Source organism: Petaurus breviceps, unplaced genomic scaffold (genome assembly GCF_028583685.1).
Source record: "Petaurus breviceps papuanus isolate PSGF00001 unplaced genomic scaffold, PetGlider_PUasm1.0 187, whole genome shotgun sequence".
Lineage (NCBI taxonomy): Eukaryota > Metazoa > Chordata > Mammalia > Diprotodontia > Petauridae > Petaurus > Petaurus breviceps.
In genome coordinates this window covers 28,953,545-28,969,326 of record NW_027185799.1, presented here as the reverse complement: position 1 = coordinate 28,969,326, position 15,782 = coordinate 28,953,545, and the positions used below count along the sequence as shown (strand labels likewise).

Below are 15,782 nucleotides of genomic sequence, written 5' to 3'. Positions count from 1 at the left end.
TTTCAAGGAGATGGTGACTCAGTGACAAAGCATGGTTCTGTGGTCTTCATCCATGCATGGTGACATCTCACCACTCCATATGGCTCAGCTCATCCAAACACAAGTAAAGTGTCTTGGAAGTTGGAACAATTTCAATCTTTTCTCTATTTAACTCAAACCAGCTCAGCCTAGTTTTTGTTTTGATGCAAAACAGTGACCCTGAAATTTCTCCAGTTTCCCATTCATCTTTATAGTCAGAGAGTAAAGTCATTATCAAGAAAATCCACCTTCGCTATGGTTAAGAAGAATGACAGCCATTCTTTTGAGGGCCAAAGTAAGAGCAGTGGTATGTTCCCAAGGCAACAAGTTGGATGAGGGAAGCCTGCCTAGTTCTCTAACCAAGGCCATGAAGAGAACATCAGCATCAGAATGCCATAACTAATCTTCTCTTGTTCAGGAAGGTGATTTCACTACTAGGACAATCCCCATAAGAATTTTGCAGGAATAGTTTTGATTTATGAGACAGTCAGGGTTGGACAGTAAGTAGGAAGCACACAGGTCTTGGGATCAGAAGACATGAAGTTCTGTTGACGATTCCACTATTCAAGAGCCAGGTGGTTTTGAGCAAGTCACAGCCTCTTGGAGCTCAGTTTCCCCACGCATAAAATGAGAACAATGAGGTTATCTAGCCCAGTTCTCAAGAGGAATTTCCTTCCCTTGACAGTCAGTCATCCATCTTCCACCTGAAGACTTCGAAGGGAAATCCAATAAAACAAGGCAGCCATTTCTAATTTTTTGAACAGCCTAAGTTGGGAGGAAGTCTTTCCTTACATAACAATACTACTAATAAAAATAACTACATTTATATAGTGTTTTAAGGTTTGCAAAACACTTGCAAATACTTTATGTGAGCCTTAAAACACCTCTGGGAGTTAGGTGTTGTTATTATTCCCATTTTAAAGATGAAGAAACTGAGGCAGACAGAAGGCAAGTGACTTATCCAGGGTCACATAGCCATTAAAAGTATCTGGGGTGGATCTGAACTCCGGTATTCCTGACTCTAGATCCAGTGTTTTAACCACGAAACCATCTAATTGCCCCAAATCTTCTTCTCTGCAACTGTCACTGATTATTCCTGATTCTCCCATCTGGACCCAGGGAGGATTTATTTTATCTTCTTCTTGATAGCTCTTCAAGTACTTGAATATACTGATTCTATCTCTTCTAAGTATTCTCTTCCTTTGCCAGGTCAAACAGCCCCAGTTCTTTAACCAATATTGTCTAGCATTTAGTCACCTCACCATCCTGATCATCCTCTTCTGGACATACTTCACTTTTTCAATATCTATTCAAAAATGAGGTGCAGAACTGAACACAACACTCTGGATATGGTCCACCCTTCCTTGACCATTTCTGAAGGCTGTCTTGAGTACAAAAATAAGGTGTCTATGAAAGCAATTAGTAAGTGGTTAAGTGCCATGAAAATATAAAGCATTAATGATTCTTTTTTTTTTTTTTTTAAAGCAATCGGGGTTAAGTAACTTGCTCAAGGTTACACGGCCAGTTACTATTTCTGGGTGTGGTGCTGAGTATCTGAGCCCGGATTTGATCCAGGTAATCCCGACACTGGAGCTGGTGCTCTTACTCGCTGAGCCACCTGGCCACCCCTAAGCAATTGGGGTTAAGTAACTTGCTCAAGGTTACACGGGCAGGTGTTTCTGGGTGGGTGCTAAGTGTCTGAGCCCGGGATTCAATCTCCAGGTCTTCTCAACACTGGAGCCGGTGCTCTTACTCACTGTGCTACCTGGCCGCCCCTTAATGATTCTTTTGTCAATTAGAAAGCCCAGCTCACAGTAAAGATTCATTTTGTGAGTCAAAAGTCCCAGGCCTGGTTCTGGCTATAGACCAGAGGCACAAGAATTGAGAGAGCAGGGCTTCTAAACCTTTCTTGTGTCGTGGACCCTGTTGGTGATCTGGTGAAATCTACCGACCCTTTCTGAGAATAATGAAGAGAATATAATATACAAGATTGCAACAGAAACTTTTTTTGCATACAAGTTCACTGAAATCTATCCTTGGTTAAGAACCCTTGTACTACAGACTCACTCTGGAGGTCTGTGCACTGTCTACCTGCTTTCTTTTTACCCAAAGAAAGTTTATCTTTTATCAAGAATCAGTGTGCATTAGGATAATTTCACCTTGGAATCTAAACCATAAAAGCAACTTTTAAGTTAAAGCTTTAGTTTTAAATAACTCACTGTGAGTTGTTCATTCTGCTTGATATAATAATCATTACCTAATATTTGCCTAGCACTTGACAGTTTATTAATTGCTTTCATAGACATCTCATTTTTGTGAGATGCTTCCTGATATTCATAAGGTGCTCTGGGGGAAGCAAAGGTTTCCAAAGCAAACTGAAATCCATTGGGACCTTCTCCCACTTTAGGCTTCTCATCTCCCCCAAAACAGAAGAAGAGGAGATGATCCACAGGGTCTCTTCCATTTCTATAACCTATGATTTCAGGTCTTAGCTTGCTATACTGTGGAGTTCCAATTCTCTTGCTTCTTGTGTGTCCCTGGGAAGGTCACAACCTCTCTGTACCTTAACTCCCCCCTAAAAAGATGTTTAATAATATTGGCCAACCTGGAGAGAAAGAAGTAAAACAATTACAAGGAGTCACATAGGAAATGTTACCTTCCAGCAAGACAGAACCAAACCAGAGCTTAACCTTTAAAAATTTCTCCAGAGAAAGACAACTTTGCATATACATGATCATACCCCATACATGATTTTTTCATGGTCTGTGTGGTAAAATTAAATTCTGAGTTTTTTGGGTGAATGTTGGGGCTGCGGTATGATTAAGATTATGAAAGAAAAGGAACAACAATGATTTATACTGACCTGTGCAAATCTTCCTCTTTGGCTTCAATAAAATTAACTGTATATTTAATTGTCTGAGCCATCAAAATCCTAATGTCAAATGTATCCTGTGGAAAATAACCATCAGTGTTTACATTTTGCCAAGAAAACCTGAAGGCAATATAGATTATGCTTGTTTTCATCCAAAAAGTTCTGATTGCCATGGGATTATGAAGTAACAGCACTAAATTCAATTTCAAGTCCTTAGGTTAAAAAAAAAAAAACAAGTATGACAGAGACTGCATTGCATTTATTTATTTATTTAATAAACATTTAATTAAATGTTTGCTTTGTGCAGAATGCTAGGAGAGATAGAAAGTCTAGATAAGTTATGGTACTTAACTTCTTGGAACATGTATTCCAGTAAGGGGATATGACTCATGAACATATATGAATGACAACGCATGATAATGCATTAGATCTCCACAAAATTTTATTCAGTGCCTTGAGGCAGTATGGAGGTGAAGTTTTTGAAGGCTGTACCAGAGGAAAGCAAGTCCTAGTAGGCCGTACCATTTTGGAAAGCCTTGAGTATATTTCTAGCAAGTCTTCTGTCTACTTTCCAAGAACTATGCTAGCTAAGTCCAGATAGGTCACAGAGCTCATCCATGATTGTGTGTGTGTGTGTGTGTGTGTGTGTGCGTGAGTGCGAGTATCTTGGAGAGACACTGTAAGCAGACAATGAGTTAGGCCCAGAATTAAAAAGGAGGAGGGGATTGGGATGGATTGCTTTTGTAGAATGGTATAGTTTTCCGATTTTTTCTTGAAACAGATACTTTTTTTTCAGGTGTCAGTCAATTCAATTCAGTAAGTATTTATTGAGTGCCTACTGTATGCCAGGTGCTGTGCTAAAAGGACAAAAATAAAACATTCTCATCCCTCAGTGAATTTACATTTTAATTGGCAGAAACAATGTGCACACAAGTTAAGTAAATGCAAAATATATGCAAAGGCAATACAAAGTAACTTCAGAGGAGAGAACACTCATAGTATGGGAAGAGAGTAGATCAGAAAAGACCCATATAGGAGATGGCATTGGAGCTGAGGGTTGAAAGGAGGCCAGGGGATTATAAGAGGAAGAGGGGATGAGGGTTAGATAGCCCTTCTGGCATAAGGGTCAGCCTGTGCATATTCACAGGGGCAAGAAATGGAATGTTACGTATGGAGCATAGCAAATAGGCCAGTTTAGACAGAAGGAAGAGTATGAGAAGGGGAGGAATGTGAAATCACTTCAGAAACAGAATTAGAGCAATAATGTGAAAACAGTTTGTACTCCTTTTACAAGAGAGGTAATCATGTTAGGAAAGAGAAGAAGCTAGTTGTAATAAATTTTTGGAGGTTGAATTTATGAGACTGATCAGTTATGGGAAGGTAATAAGTCAAGTCTCAGTTTCCTTATGTATAAAATAAGGATAATACTTGACCTATCTATACCTTACAGGATGGTTGTGAAAAAAATCTTTTTGTAAACCTCAAAGTGTTATATGAATGTGAGTAATGACCCATAATAGCAACAGTGTTAATAAAAGTAAGACTAAATTCCTATAACATTTTTCTTCATGTAGGCCACAGCAAACCTAATAATCCCCCCAGACCCACCTTTTTATACTCTATAGAAGAAGGAAGATAAATTAAACATTTCAGTTATCCTGTTCTCTTAAATAATTCTCTTCTCCAAACAGCAGTCCTACTGGCGTGAGCTGTGTGTATGTGGTGGCAGACAAAGGCAGTCATACATCGCCCAATAGAATTTTCTGTTTCCTCACTTTTCTCAACTGGAGTGGACACATCCCTGACTCCAAGAAAACCAGAAAGGAATTGTAAAGTGTTCAGTGTGAGTAATTTAATGAGACAAAGTCAAGAAATTGACCAGGGAAATTCTGGTGAAGCTCAGTGGGTCTTGTTTTATGTTGAGCAAAATGTGAGAGACATTTATAAGTCTAAAGGCATTCTAAGTCTAAAACAAAGATCTGGAAGTTGTTTTCCTTTATTTTTTCAATAAAAGGCTACAAAGTCTGATGACTTGAACTGGTAATTCAAGCTTGTGGCCGTCATTTCTGCTTCAATATAATGCAAGTTCCTAGAGGCTTGAGATGTTTTCATTTTATTTCTTTACCCCTAGAGCCTTGTACAAAGCGCATGCTTAGTAAAAGCTTGGTGAAATTGACTTGGATCACAGAACTGGCTTTTGTCATCCATACTGGTTGGACAGTGGTTTAGTGTCCAATCTAATCAGTTTCTACTAGGTGACCAATGACTCTGGCAAACCCCATTTAGGTAAAACAGAGGAAATAGATGGCTGGCTGTGTACTAGGGTTTTGCAAGCACTGAAAAGCTCCCTCTTTCACCCCTAATAGCCACCTCACTTTGTCCTATTATCTTGTGCTTAAAAATTGCTTGTTGGCATTTTTACTAAGGCATGCCCCCAGAAGACCATGGTTAAATGAACAATAAGGATCTTATATTTATAAAGAACTTTAAACAAATGTTGCATGAGAGATAATTCTTAAATCTATTAGCACCCATCATTAGCTATTTAGTATTTTAACAAGAGTTATATAGCAGTTCCCTGGAAAAGAGAAAGGTCCTCCCTGAAGAAATCAGGCATAGAACAGGTGAAGTTTTAATTGTAGATTGGGAGGGTAGTTTGGGAATGGGTCAGAGCAGGGGATTCTGTCCAGGGAGGGCAGAGGTCTGGGTGTGCCACCACACGTAGAGGCACTGGGCAGCATGAGCTCATAGGGGTGAGATAGGGTGTGGTGGTACAAGGGAACGAAGACCATAATAACAGAGTCAGGATTGTTCCCTTCATCATATTTGTTTTCCCAGCACCTAGTATTTTGTCTACCTAGCACACACAGTAGGCGTTTAATTAATTCTTGTTGACTGTATGCTTGATAAAAGAGAAGAAATCAAAGGACAGATGTAAGAGCATAAAAGCTGAACTGTCAGTAGCAGGATTCCCTTTCTGATTCCTGTAAGGAAATGCTCTGGGGCTCTGTCTGTTAGGAAGACAGCTATGCCTACTAGGCAATTCCAGATAGTGGAGAGACTAAGAGAAAGCAAGAGAGCAAATCTATATGGCAGAGGGAGAGCAATCATCTATGAGGCAGAATTGGAACTTATCAACTGTGGCTGATGGAACCAGCTAGTTGGGGCTTATACTTAGAAACATCAGGAATTTTTCTGATGTTGGTGATATCATATGGTTTTAGATTGCTGACAGAAATTATTGGCATTAGGTAGGCACTGATGACAGTACATGACTATCAGATTCTGTTCAATTCAACAATTATTTTTTAAGTGACAACTATTATTAAATCACTGTGTCAAACTCTTGGGCTACAAAGACAAAGGGAAAAATCACCAGAATTTAGGAATGAATACTATAGGGGGTAGATTGGCTTGGCAGAACTTGACCAATAAAGGATTCACAAAATTAATCTGTCCTGGAGTTTCTGATGGAATGTGGAACAGCAGCATTCTGAAGGGTGTACATTTCCCCAATGTTTCCCCTCAAATGTTGTTCAGCAGCTTGACTCCAGGTTTTCATGCTATATGTTGGGGAGGGGCAAAAGTTTAGAATGTTTCTCCAGATGTTCTTTTACCCTTTTTCCTCCACAGGACCACTCTAATTTGGGTGACTCATGGCTTACCCCTTACCCACTGGGAACCCCTGCTCTACTGCTAAAAATCCTTCCACATCTTTCAACTTTTCAAACATTTTTCCTCATATCTGTTAACAAATATTCTCAGATTTCCACTTTTGTAAAAGTCTTTCTTTCCCATTCTACTCTTGTCACATCTGTCTCTTCACCTTCATTCAGAAATGTTTAGAAAACCTTGCTTAGTCTGGATGCCTCAGCTTTCTTACTACCCTCTCATCTCAATTTATTGCATTAGGATCTCAACCTTTACAACACTATTAAAGCTGCTCACCTGACTAGCTTAGTGCAATATCCTCCTTACCAGTCTTTTTTGTCTCTACATTCTATGTCCTTCAACTAATTCCATTGTTCCTCTTCCTGCCAGGAACACAGTAAGCTCTTAATAAATACTTGCTCAATGAATGAATGAATGAATGTCAGTCCTACTTTTTCTCCAACCTAATGCTTGATCTCTCTTCATAGCAAAATAATGATTAAGTACATATCATGTGTTGAGTATTGTGGTAGCTAGTAAGGAAAGCAAATTTAGAGAAGACATGTTTAGCTCTTGCTGTTTTGGAGCTTACAATCTAGTATGTACCATGGTATAATGAGCTGGAGGCATAGGTCATTGTTCCAACCCAAGCAATGCTACCTACTACCTATGTGACCTTGAGTAAGTCAAATTTTTCTGAGACTCGGTTTCCCCATCTGTACAGTTAGGGTGTTGGAATAATAGTCTCAGAGAGCCAATCATAAAGCATTCCACCTTCTTCTTGGAAGAGAGGAGGGGAACTAGTAAGGCAGAATGTGGTATACATGGGCACTGTGTTTGGCTTGATGGTTTTTTCTTTGTTACAAGGGAGAATTAAATTTTAAGAGGGCAGAACTGAGGAAGGAGGAAATTTTCCCTGAAATTGAATTGCAAAAATAAACGATATAAGCTATTTTAAAAAATTATGTAGTTGGACAGGATCATTTCTACTGTATCTTTCATCTATAAATCCTATGACCTATGACACATGTACAAATAACCAAATTACACAATAAAATGCCAAAATGTATTAGAGAGCTACAAAACAGATTGTTATTTGATGTCTCAGGGGGCAAAGGTCATTTCTGAGAATGGTGGGAAAATCAGAAATGTTTCCTGGAGGAGGTAACAGCTGAATTGCATTTTAAAAGAAAGGCAGTAATTTATTAGGCAAGAAAGGAAGAAAGAGCATTTCCCACATATAGAATAGTGAGTAAAGTGCTTTCTGAGAACTACAACTATAAGCATGGATTCCTCAAGAGGGAATAAAGGATGTCTGGTCTCAACCAGTACCATCTTCTGTGGAGACACATGGATGGCCCATATATAGTGCAGTAATACTGAATGTGAGGACCAAACTGTAGGATGTTATAGCTCTGAAATAGTCTTTGAGCTATTATCATTGTTCTTGAATATCTCTCTCTCGATTTATAGGAGTTGTCTAAGGAAGAGAACACATACAGCACTATCAAGGTAGGTCAGCTGTCTTGAATAACTAGAAAAAAGAACTAGAACAAATGGAAACATGATTTTCCTTTCCATCTCTAACTATAAAAGCTGTTCTGGTAAGGAAGCCAAGCCCCATAAAGAGAATACACTTACTACAATTGGCTGTCTGAAGTATTCATCCAAGGCTGCACCACGGAGGCTGGAAAGATTAACCCCATAGAAACTCTGCTGGTACCTAGAATGAGCAACACAGGGTATGATTTGGAGGGGGAGAGAGTCAGGGTGTATCCTAATCTTCTCTGAAAGTCCTACAGTCCTTAGGGATGTAATGAGTTGGCAGTCTGTGTACAGAATTTAGAATGTGACTTCTAAATGTAGTTGGGATAAAAAGTGGGGCTACATGGACAGAAAATTACCTTTTATCTGCTGAATTACAGGGTTAACCTGTATCTTTGAAAACTTTGCAACTTTACCTGGGGGTTTGGCATAATGAGATCTGTCAACACTGCACATGGTTGACAAGTTAAGGGTTTCTGGGAACTGGAAAAAAATCAAGTAAAATGGATAAAGACATATTTAGGCAGGCTAGTAGGGAAAATCTCTCAGGATGGACAGGTATTCTAGTACTACTTACTGATTAATCATACCAGGAAGGCAGTTGCTCACACACATTATGACCACCCTAGTTTGTAATGACAGATATGATCAAACATCATGAAACAACACAGCACAGTAGATAAGATGCCATCCTTAAGAATCAGAAAAACCTGGGTTCAGGACTTACCTTTGAACACACATTAGCACAGGCAAGTCACTTAATCTTCCAATGCCTCAAGATAATACATTGAGACTATGATTTACAAATAAGTTATATTGGTGGAGTGAATTTCCACATTGAGAATACCCTACTTCCCACCCTAACAAAGTGACAGGTCTGATAAAAAATATAATATATTCATATTATGTTATAAGTGATAATATATTGAATTAGGTTTTAAAAGAAAGATAGGAAGTCACTAGGCAATAATTACATATAAATAAATTTATATATAAATAATTTATTTATTTAAATAAATTTATAAATAAATGTATATTATATATGCATATATATTAATACTTTGGCCCTTTATCATCTACACAGTTATATTATGTGACTTTCTGCTCTGATGTATTATGTGTTTCTCACCTGGGAATATCTAAATTATTACCAGTAAATTTATCCTTTTAGTTTTTGAAAGGATTTGCCCCTAGAAATTTTGCAGAAAATTCAGTTTGTTATTTGTAGCATGTTTTCAGTGAGCATTGCCTAGTACTACAGCTCAGCAAACAAGGTGTAATATTGACAAATTCATCATAAATGGTACGTCTGCCAAGGGTGTCAATTTTGAGGTTAAAATTGAGCAATTATAACTCAAGAACATCATAAAAATTAGCTTTCTATTCAAAAATTTTAAAATGTTGTTTATATTATAATCGATTCTACCTCAACGACATTCTTCACATCCATTACCCAAGATTCTTTACCCTTTTAAAGGTAGAATAACAGAAGCCATAGTCCCCCATAGTGGGAAGGTCAATGAAGCTGGTATTACATCTGCATATATTTTGTATGTATTTACGTACAAACATGTTAATTCTCTTGATAAGTTCTTTGAGGGCAGAGGTTTTTTTTTTCTCCTGTATTTGTACCCCAAGTGCTTGATTCAATGCCTGGAAATTTTTTTCAGTTGTGTTTGACTCTTCATGGTCCCATTTTGGGGCTTTCTTGGCAGAGATCATGGAGTGGTTTGTCATATCCTTCTCTAGCTCATTTTAATATTTGGGGAAATTGAGGCAAAGAGTATTAAGTGACTTGCCCAGGGCCACACAGTTAGTAGGCATCTGAAATCAGAGTTGAACTCACAAAGATGAGGCTGGGTATTCCAACCACCTAGCTGCCTCCTAGAATTTTGTAGGTGACTAATAAATGCACTTTGATTGAGTGTAATGGTGAAAGCCTAGCTAAATTGTATCACTAATAGGTTGACCTTTAGATGATTCTTTTTTTTTTAAAAGCAGTTGGGGTTAAGTAACTTGCTCAAGGTTACACGGCCAGTTATTTCTGGGTGTGGTGGTAAGTATCTGAGACCGGATTTGATCCCCCAGGTCATCCCAACTCTAAGGCCGGTGCTCTTACTCACTGAGCCACCTGGCCGCCCCTAGATGATTAATTCTTTATATATGGAATCTACAAATTAACTATGGGTATTCTAAATGTGAGAAATAATGACAAAATTGAAATAGTACTAGAGGAAATCAATACTGGCATTCTTATTATAAAGGAAACTAGAAGTCTAAATAAGATGAAGCTAAGTAGACACAAAGCCCACGGGTTCTTAGCTAAATAAAGGAGTTTGTGGAGGAAATAATTTTGTTAAAATTGGTCATCTTGCCTTAGAGAATGTATGATGAGCATTAACAAAAAGAAACCATGAAGATATGTGTAGCTTATGTGCCAATATCTATGTATTGCAGAAGATGAACAAGTATGTTAGCAACCAAGGCCTTAGGGCCAAGTACCCTTCCCCCTGTAGGAAGGCCACACCCCCCGAGTACCATGCCACATGAATCTGCTGACCACAGAGTGTTTCGGCACCAGGTGTTCTAACCACAAAATGTTTCAACAGTTGTTTACAAGAATACCTCTCCCCGCCCACTTCTTCAAAGAGTATATAAGTCCTGTTTACCAGCAATAAAACATCTCTCTTCATCAGACCTTAAAACAAACTCTCTTGGTCTCTCTCCTTCTTTCCCACCCATTCCTTTGCAGGCTGGGTCCTCCTCGGCCCCACGAATAACTTGGTCCCGCAGGACGGGACACAAGTAGCGAGATTTTAGGAATAATTAGATAAGAATTTCCAAAAATTGATATTCATTGAGTTCAATGTAAAGGTAATTATGGTGAAGGGCAGTAAAAAATACATTGTTAAGTATAACATAGGATGAGGAAATGAGAGGAGCTTATAGACAATACAGAATCCTCACAGCTACATATTATAAATACTTTAAGAAGAGAGTTGGAAGGCATTGGATATGGCAATCATCCATTTCACGTAAAACAGAACTGAATATATCTCACTAGGATAGGAATGGCTGGTTACCAATGTGGGAATCACTTGTGAATCAAATGTCTGAGCCCATTCAGATCATCAACTTGTTAGAACCAGAAAAGACTTTTATATATACAAGGACCAGTAACACTAGTCAGGGAGGATTTATGGCAGAGCATGGACAATAGTCACACAGGATGGGAAGGTGTGCATGTGTTGTGATTTGTACCACCAAAAGAACTCTCACAGATGTGAGAACAGACCCACTGAAATACAAATATAAGGATGAATGGACAGTGGGAAAGGACACAGAAAGAGATGGTAACTTTTAAATTATTATAGTAAATAGTGGGAAAAGCATTTGTTTTCAAATCAGAGGATTCTGATTTAAATTCTAGCTCTACAAGTTACTTGGGCAATTTTTTCTCCTTGGCCCTCAATTTCTTCACCTGTAAAATTAGGGAGTGAAATTAGAATATTTGTAAGGTCTTTTTCTCCCCAGATTTAAATCATATAATGATATTTCCTCATAAGATGAAACTCATTGCTGCCATCCCCAACTTCTTCCAGGGTGGATTTTTTTTTCTGATTTATTTCCACAGCAAATGTGTATCGGGTTTCCCAGAGCTTTAATTATCTTAGGCTGCACTTTAGATAGAGATGTAAAATTTCTAAGAATTGGAAACTTGGCTCAGCTGGCACCCTCTTCATACTCAGGCAATGGGCCCTTTTCCCACAGTTCTCCTCTTGGTCCTAGGGGAGTTGCATATCTGTAACATGAACAGTGTTGTTGTTGCCATGCTTTAATTAGGATGGCATGTGCACACAGTAAACTGAACACACACACATACACACACACATACACACACACACACACACTTCCTCTAAGAGGAATATGCTGTGTCCTAAATACGAACCATAGCTTGGTTTCTCTGTACCTACAATAGATGAGATGTTTCTGTTCTCCATAAAAACACTTTAGCACTTTCAGAAGTCATTATTTCATTAGTGTGGGTATCACTCCTTCTGTCAACATAGGTTGCAACCCCTTTATGCCTTGTGTAAAGCCAAGCACAAGCAACTCCCAAGGTTCAGATTATGAACATAGTAAAATCCCCATTTACTCAGTAACAAATTAAGGCAAAACATTCACAGAAAAGAGAAAATAAAAATACAAAATAACTTAATCATTTAGTAAGTCCTCAATTTAATCACAAAGTATCATATGGTCAAAATCATGAAGAAACTCTCTGAACTTAGTCAGGCTGGTTCTCAGACAACAGACACATAATTCATCAGCAAGTTTGTATGGGAAGACTTTGTACTTCAATTAAACCTGCCTGCCCTGTGCTGGCATAGCCTCTGGAATACAGGGTCACTTCTACTAGTACAATGAATCATAAGACAATAATTTTTGTGGGGAAAGTAACCAGTCACATTTCTATAGTGCTTTAAGATTTTACTATGTGCTTTTTCCACAACAACTCTGTGAGGCAGGGATTGTATGTATCATTATACCTAGTGTTCAGATGAGAAAATAGAGACTAGAAGAGTTTAAGTGACTAGGTCACACAACCAAGGAGTATCAAAACTGCTTTTCATCTGGTTTGACTAAGAGTTTGGAAAAAAACTATCCTTGAAGGAATTCTATTTTCTCTCAGGAGCAAAACCAAGATTCTAGAAAACAGATTTTTGCCACATTCTTTTCATAGAATTCCATAAAATGTCAGAACTGCAAATAACCTGGCAAAAGTCCAGGGGTTCTTAACTTGAGATCCACAGATCTAGTTTGTAGATAGATTTCATGAAGTCCATGAATGTGGATGGGAAATTTTTAAAAAATTCATTAACCACTAACTGAAATTTAGCATTTCCTTTAATTAAAAAAAGATTATTTTGAGGTATTTGTAGGCTTCAGATTGATAGAAGGGATCAATGACTTTAAAAAGGTTAAGAACTCTTGATCTAGTCCAACTCTTTCATCTTATGGAAGAAATTAAAGCCCAGAGGAGAGGCTTGTCCAAGGTCGCACCCTCATAAACAGCACTGTCAGGTTTCATATCCTGGCTCTCATATAACAAACTTAGGGCTTTCTACTCTAGTTGATTGCCTTTGTCTTATAAGTCCTTGGCCCTTACAGATACTTGGAACCCAAGGAACTCAATTTTCAGGAAAAAATGTATATTATACTTACTTTTGTTTTCATTATTAGTATTTACATGAGTCCAAAGCATCCCTTGGCTTCACCTGTGGTAAGCTGGAGATTCTTAAAAGAATAATACCATTTTCTGCTACAGTATTTCAACACACACCTGTCCCTCCCAATCATGGTCAATACTCACAACTATTTCCTTTTAAGAGGCGATCAAGGACAATTATTCCATTCTTAAGGAATTCGTAGGTTCAGTTATTTCTATGGAGATGATGACCATATGTATTTATCTAGCCTTACTCTTTCTCTCTGGAGTTCTAATCCTGTATCACCAATGTCTATGGGACATTATCAACCATTTGGAAATGATATCAAACTCAACATGTCCAAAACATAATTTTCTTTGCACCAAGACCTGCCCTTTCCCCCAACTTTCTTATTTCTCAAAAGTGTAACACCATCCTTTTGGTCACTCAGGTTCACAAATTCAAAGTCATCCTTGACTCTTTACTCTCACTCCCTGCCCCACCTGCCACCATGTCTAATCCATTGTCAAGTCTTGTCAGTTCAATCACTGCATCATTTATTTCCTTCTCAGTCCCTCTCATATGGTCACCACCAAAATTCAAACCCCTCACCATATCATCTGGATTGTTGCTATAGCCTCCTATTTGACCTCCCTGCCTCAGGTTTCGTATCTCTCCAATCTATCTTCCTTAGACATGCCAAAATTATTCTCTTAAAGTACAGATCTGACTATACCATCTCCCCTGCTCAAGAAGCCACAGTGCCTCCCAGTTATCTCTAGAACCAAGTACAGACTCCTCTGTTTGGTATTTAGAGCCCCTTCTCCAACTGGCTTCGACTTCTCTTAGTATACTGATTACACACTCCTCTTCGCATACTTCTCTGGTTCAGCTAACCTGGTTTACTTACTGTCCTTCACAAATAAGATTTCACTTTCCATTTCCATGCCTTCGTCTCTTTCAAAGGTCAGTTCAAGCACCCCACTTCTTCTAGGAAACCTAATCTGATTATCCCAGTGGCCAGTGCCTTCTCCCACTCCAGAAATTACTTAGTATTGACTTGACTTATATTTTGTCTCTATTTACATATTGTTTCACATTGCTTGTATTGATAGATATAAGCTTCTCTGAAGGCAGGGACTCTCTGTTACTGTCCTTGTATCCCCAGAACCTAGCATAGTGCCTATAACAAGGTACTTGCTTAATAAATGTTTATTGATTGATTCAATTCTTTACTCTTAATGATTATAAGGAGCTATGGCACAACTTATACAAATAATTGTAAAGGGTCACAGCAAATCTATTTTCCCTTACTTTTTTGGGGGGAGAAGAGGAAGGAAACCTGGAACTGTGATTTTATTAGTTTAGAGCACTACTCAGTAAGGAAATTCCCTACATCAATGTAGATCAGCACCTGCTCAGCCAGTTACTGTCTTAGAGGCACTCAGAGTTTAAGTGATTTGCCCAAGGTTATGTAGCCAAAACGTGGAGGCAGGACTTGAACCCATGGCTTCTTGAGACCCCTCTCTACCCATTGTGGCACACTGTCTTTCTTTCCTTCCATTTTAAAGGTATTCTGTATAAACAAGCTTTTTTTTTTTTTTTGATAATTCCACCAAAGTTAGGAAGTATCTCCTATGATCCAGGAACCATGATTGGCACTGGGGATATGTCAAATGGAACTGAATGTACCTTTTACTTCCAGATGGAACCTATGAAACAGTTAAGATTCAAATGTAGATTCAGAAGACCTTTCTTGGGTGACATCCACATGAGTTCAAACAACAATATATCAGCAAAGAAATGTTGAACAAATGCTAAGTCATGGAGATTTTTTTTGGTGGGAAGGAAAGGGCTTATGTAGGCAGTTCAATACCTGGTCTTTGCCATTAGAAACTACAGAAGAGATATCCTTAAGGGTCCTGGACTTAGTGATACATCAAGGTTATGCAAGGAAATAGTGGAGAGAGTGTAACTCATCCCTGCAAGACTATAAGAAAGGATATCTAGGAACTCTTGATGAGCTCGCTAGAGTGACGTTAACAAGAAGTGGTCTATCTTTCATAGACTGAAAGATGACAAATCCCTGTTCTACAGATACAGACCTCAAAATAGTTTGAAGAGTTCAACCAAAACATGGTATGGGACCATTATCACAGACAAAACTGCTGCCCACAATTGCCTGGATTTAACATTGATTCTGAAAGCTTAAGGGAAATATTTGAATATCTCCTGCCATATCAAATAATCAATCTCCAAGTTACATGGAATGAAAATTTTTCTATATATAGAGGCCTGGATAAAATCACAATCATGTGGAAATGAGATGGGGTACATATTATTGTCCTGTCTGTTACAGGAAGAGTGCTAAGAATGCTTTCAAGGAGTCCAGAAAAGATAAACTTAGATTCTTATACTTTTATTCAACTAGAAAAAGCAGTTAATAATAATAATAACTAGCATTTATATACTGCTTCTAAAATTTG

General features: G+C 38.2%; 1 protein-coding gene across 1 annotated transcript in view; it reads right to left on the bottom strand.

The window, feature by feature from the left end:
• The window catches only part of LOC138163249 (histone-arginine methyltransferase CARM1-like), a 269,638-nt gene that overhangs the window by 7,238 nt on the left and 246,618 nt on the right, over nt 1-15,782 (bottom strand). Inside the window, exons 8-9 of the mRNA XM_069090797.1 lie at nt 8,183-8,264; nt 2,882-2,967 (exon numbers count right to left, since the gene is read on the bottom strand). Of these exons, the coding sequence (XP_068946898.1) occupies nt 2,882-2,967; nt 8,183-8,264 (168 nt within the window). The remainder of the gene's footprint in view (nt 1-2,881; nt 2,968-8,182; nt 8,265-15,782) is intronic.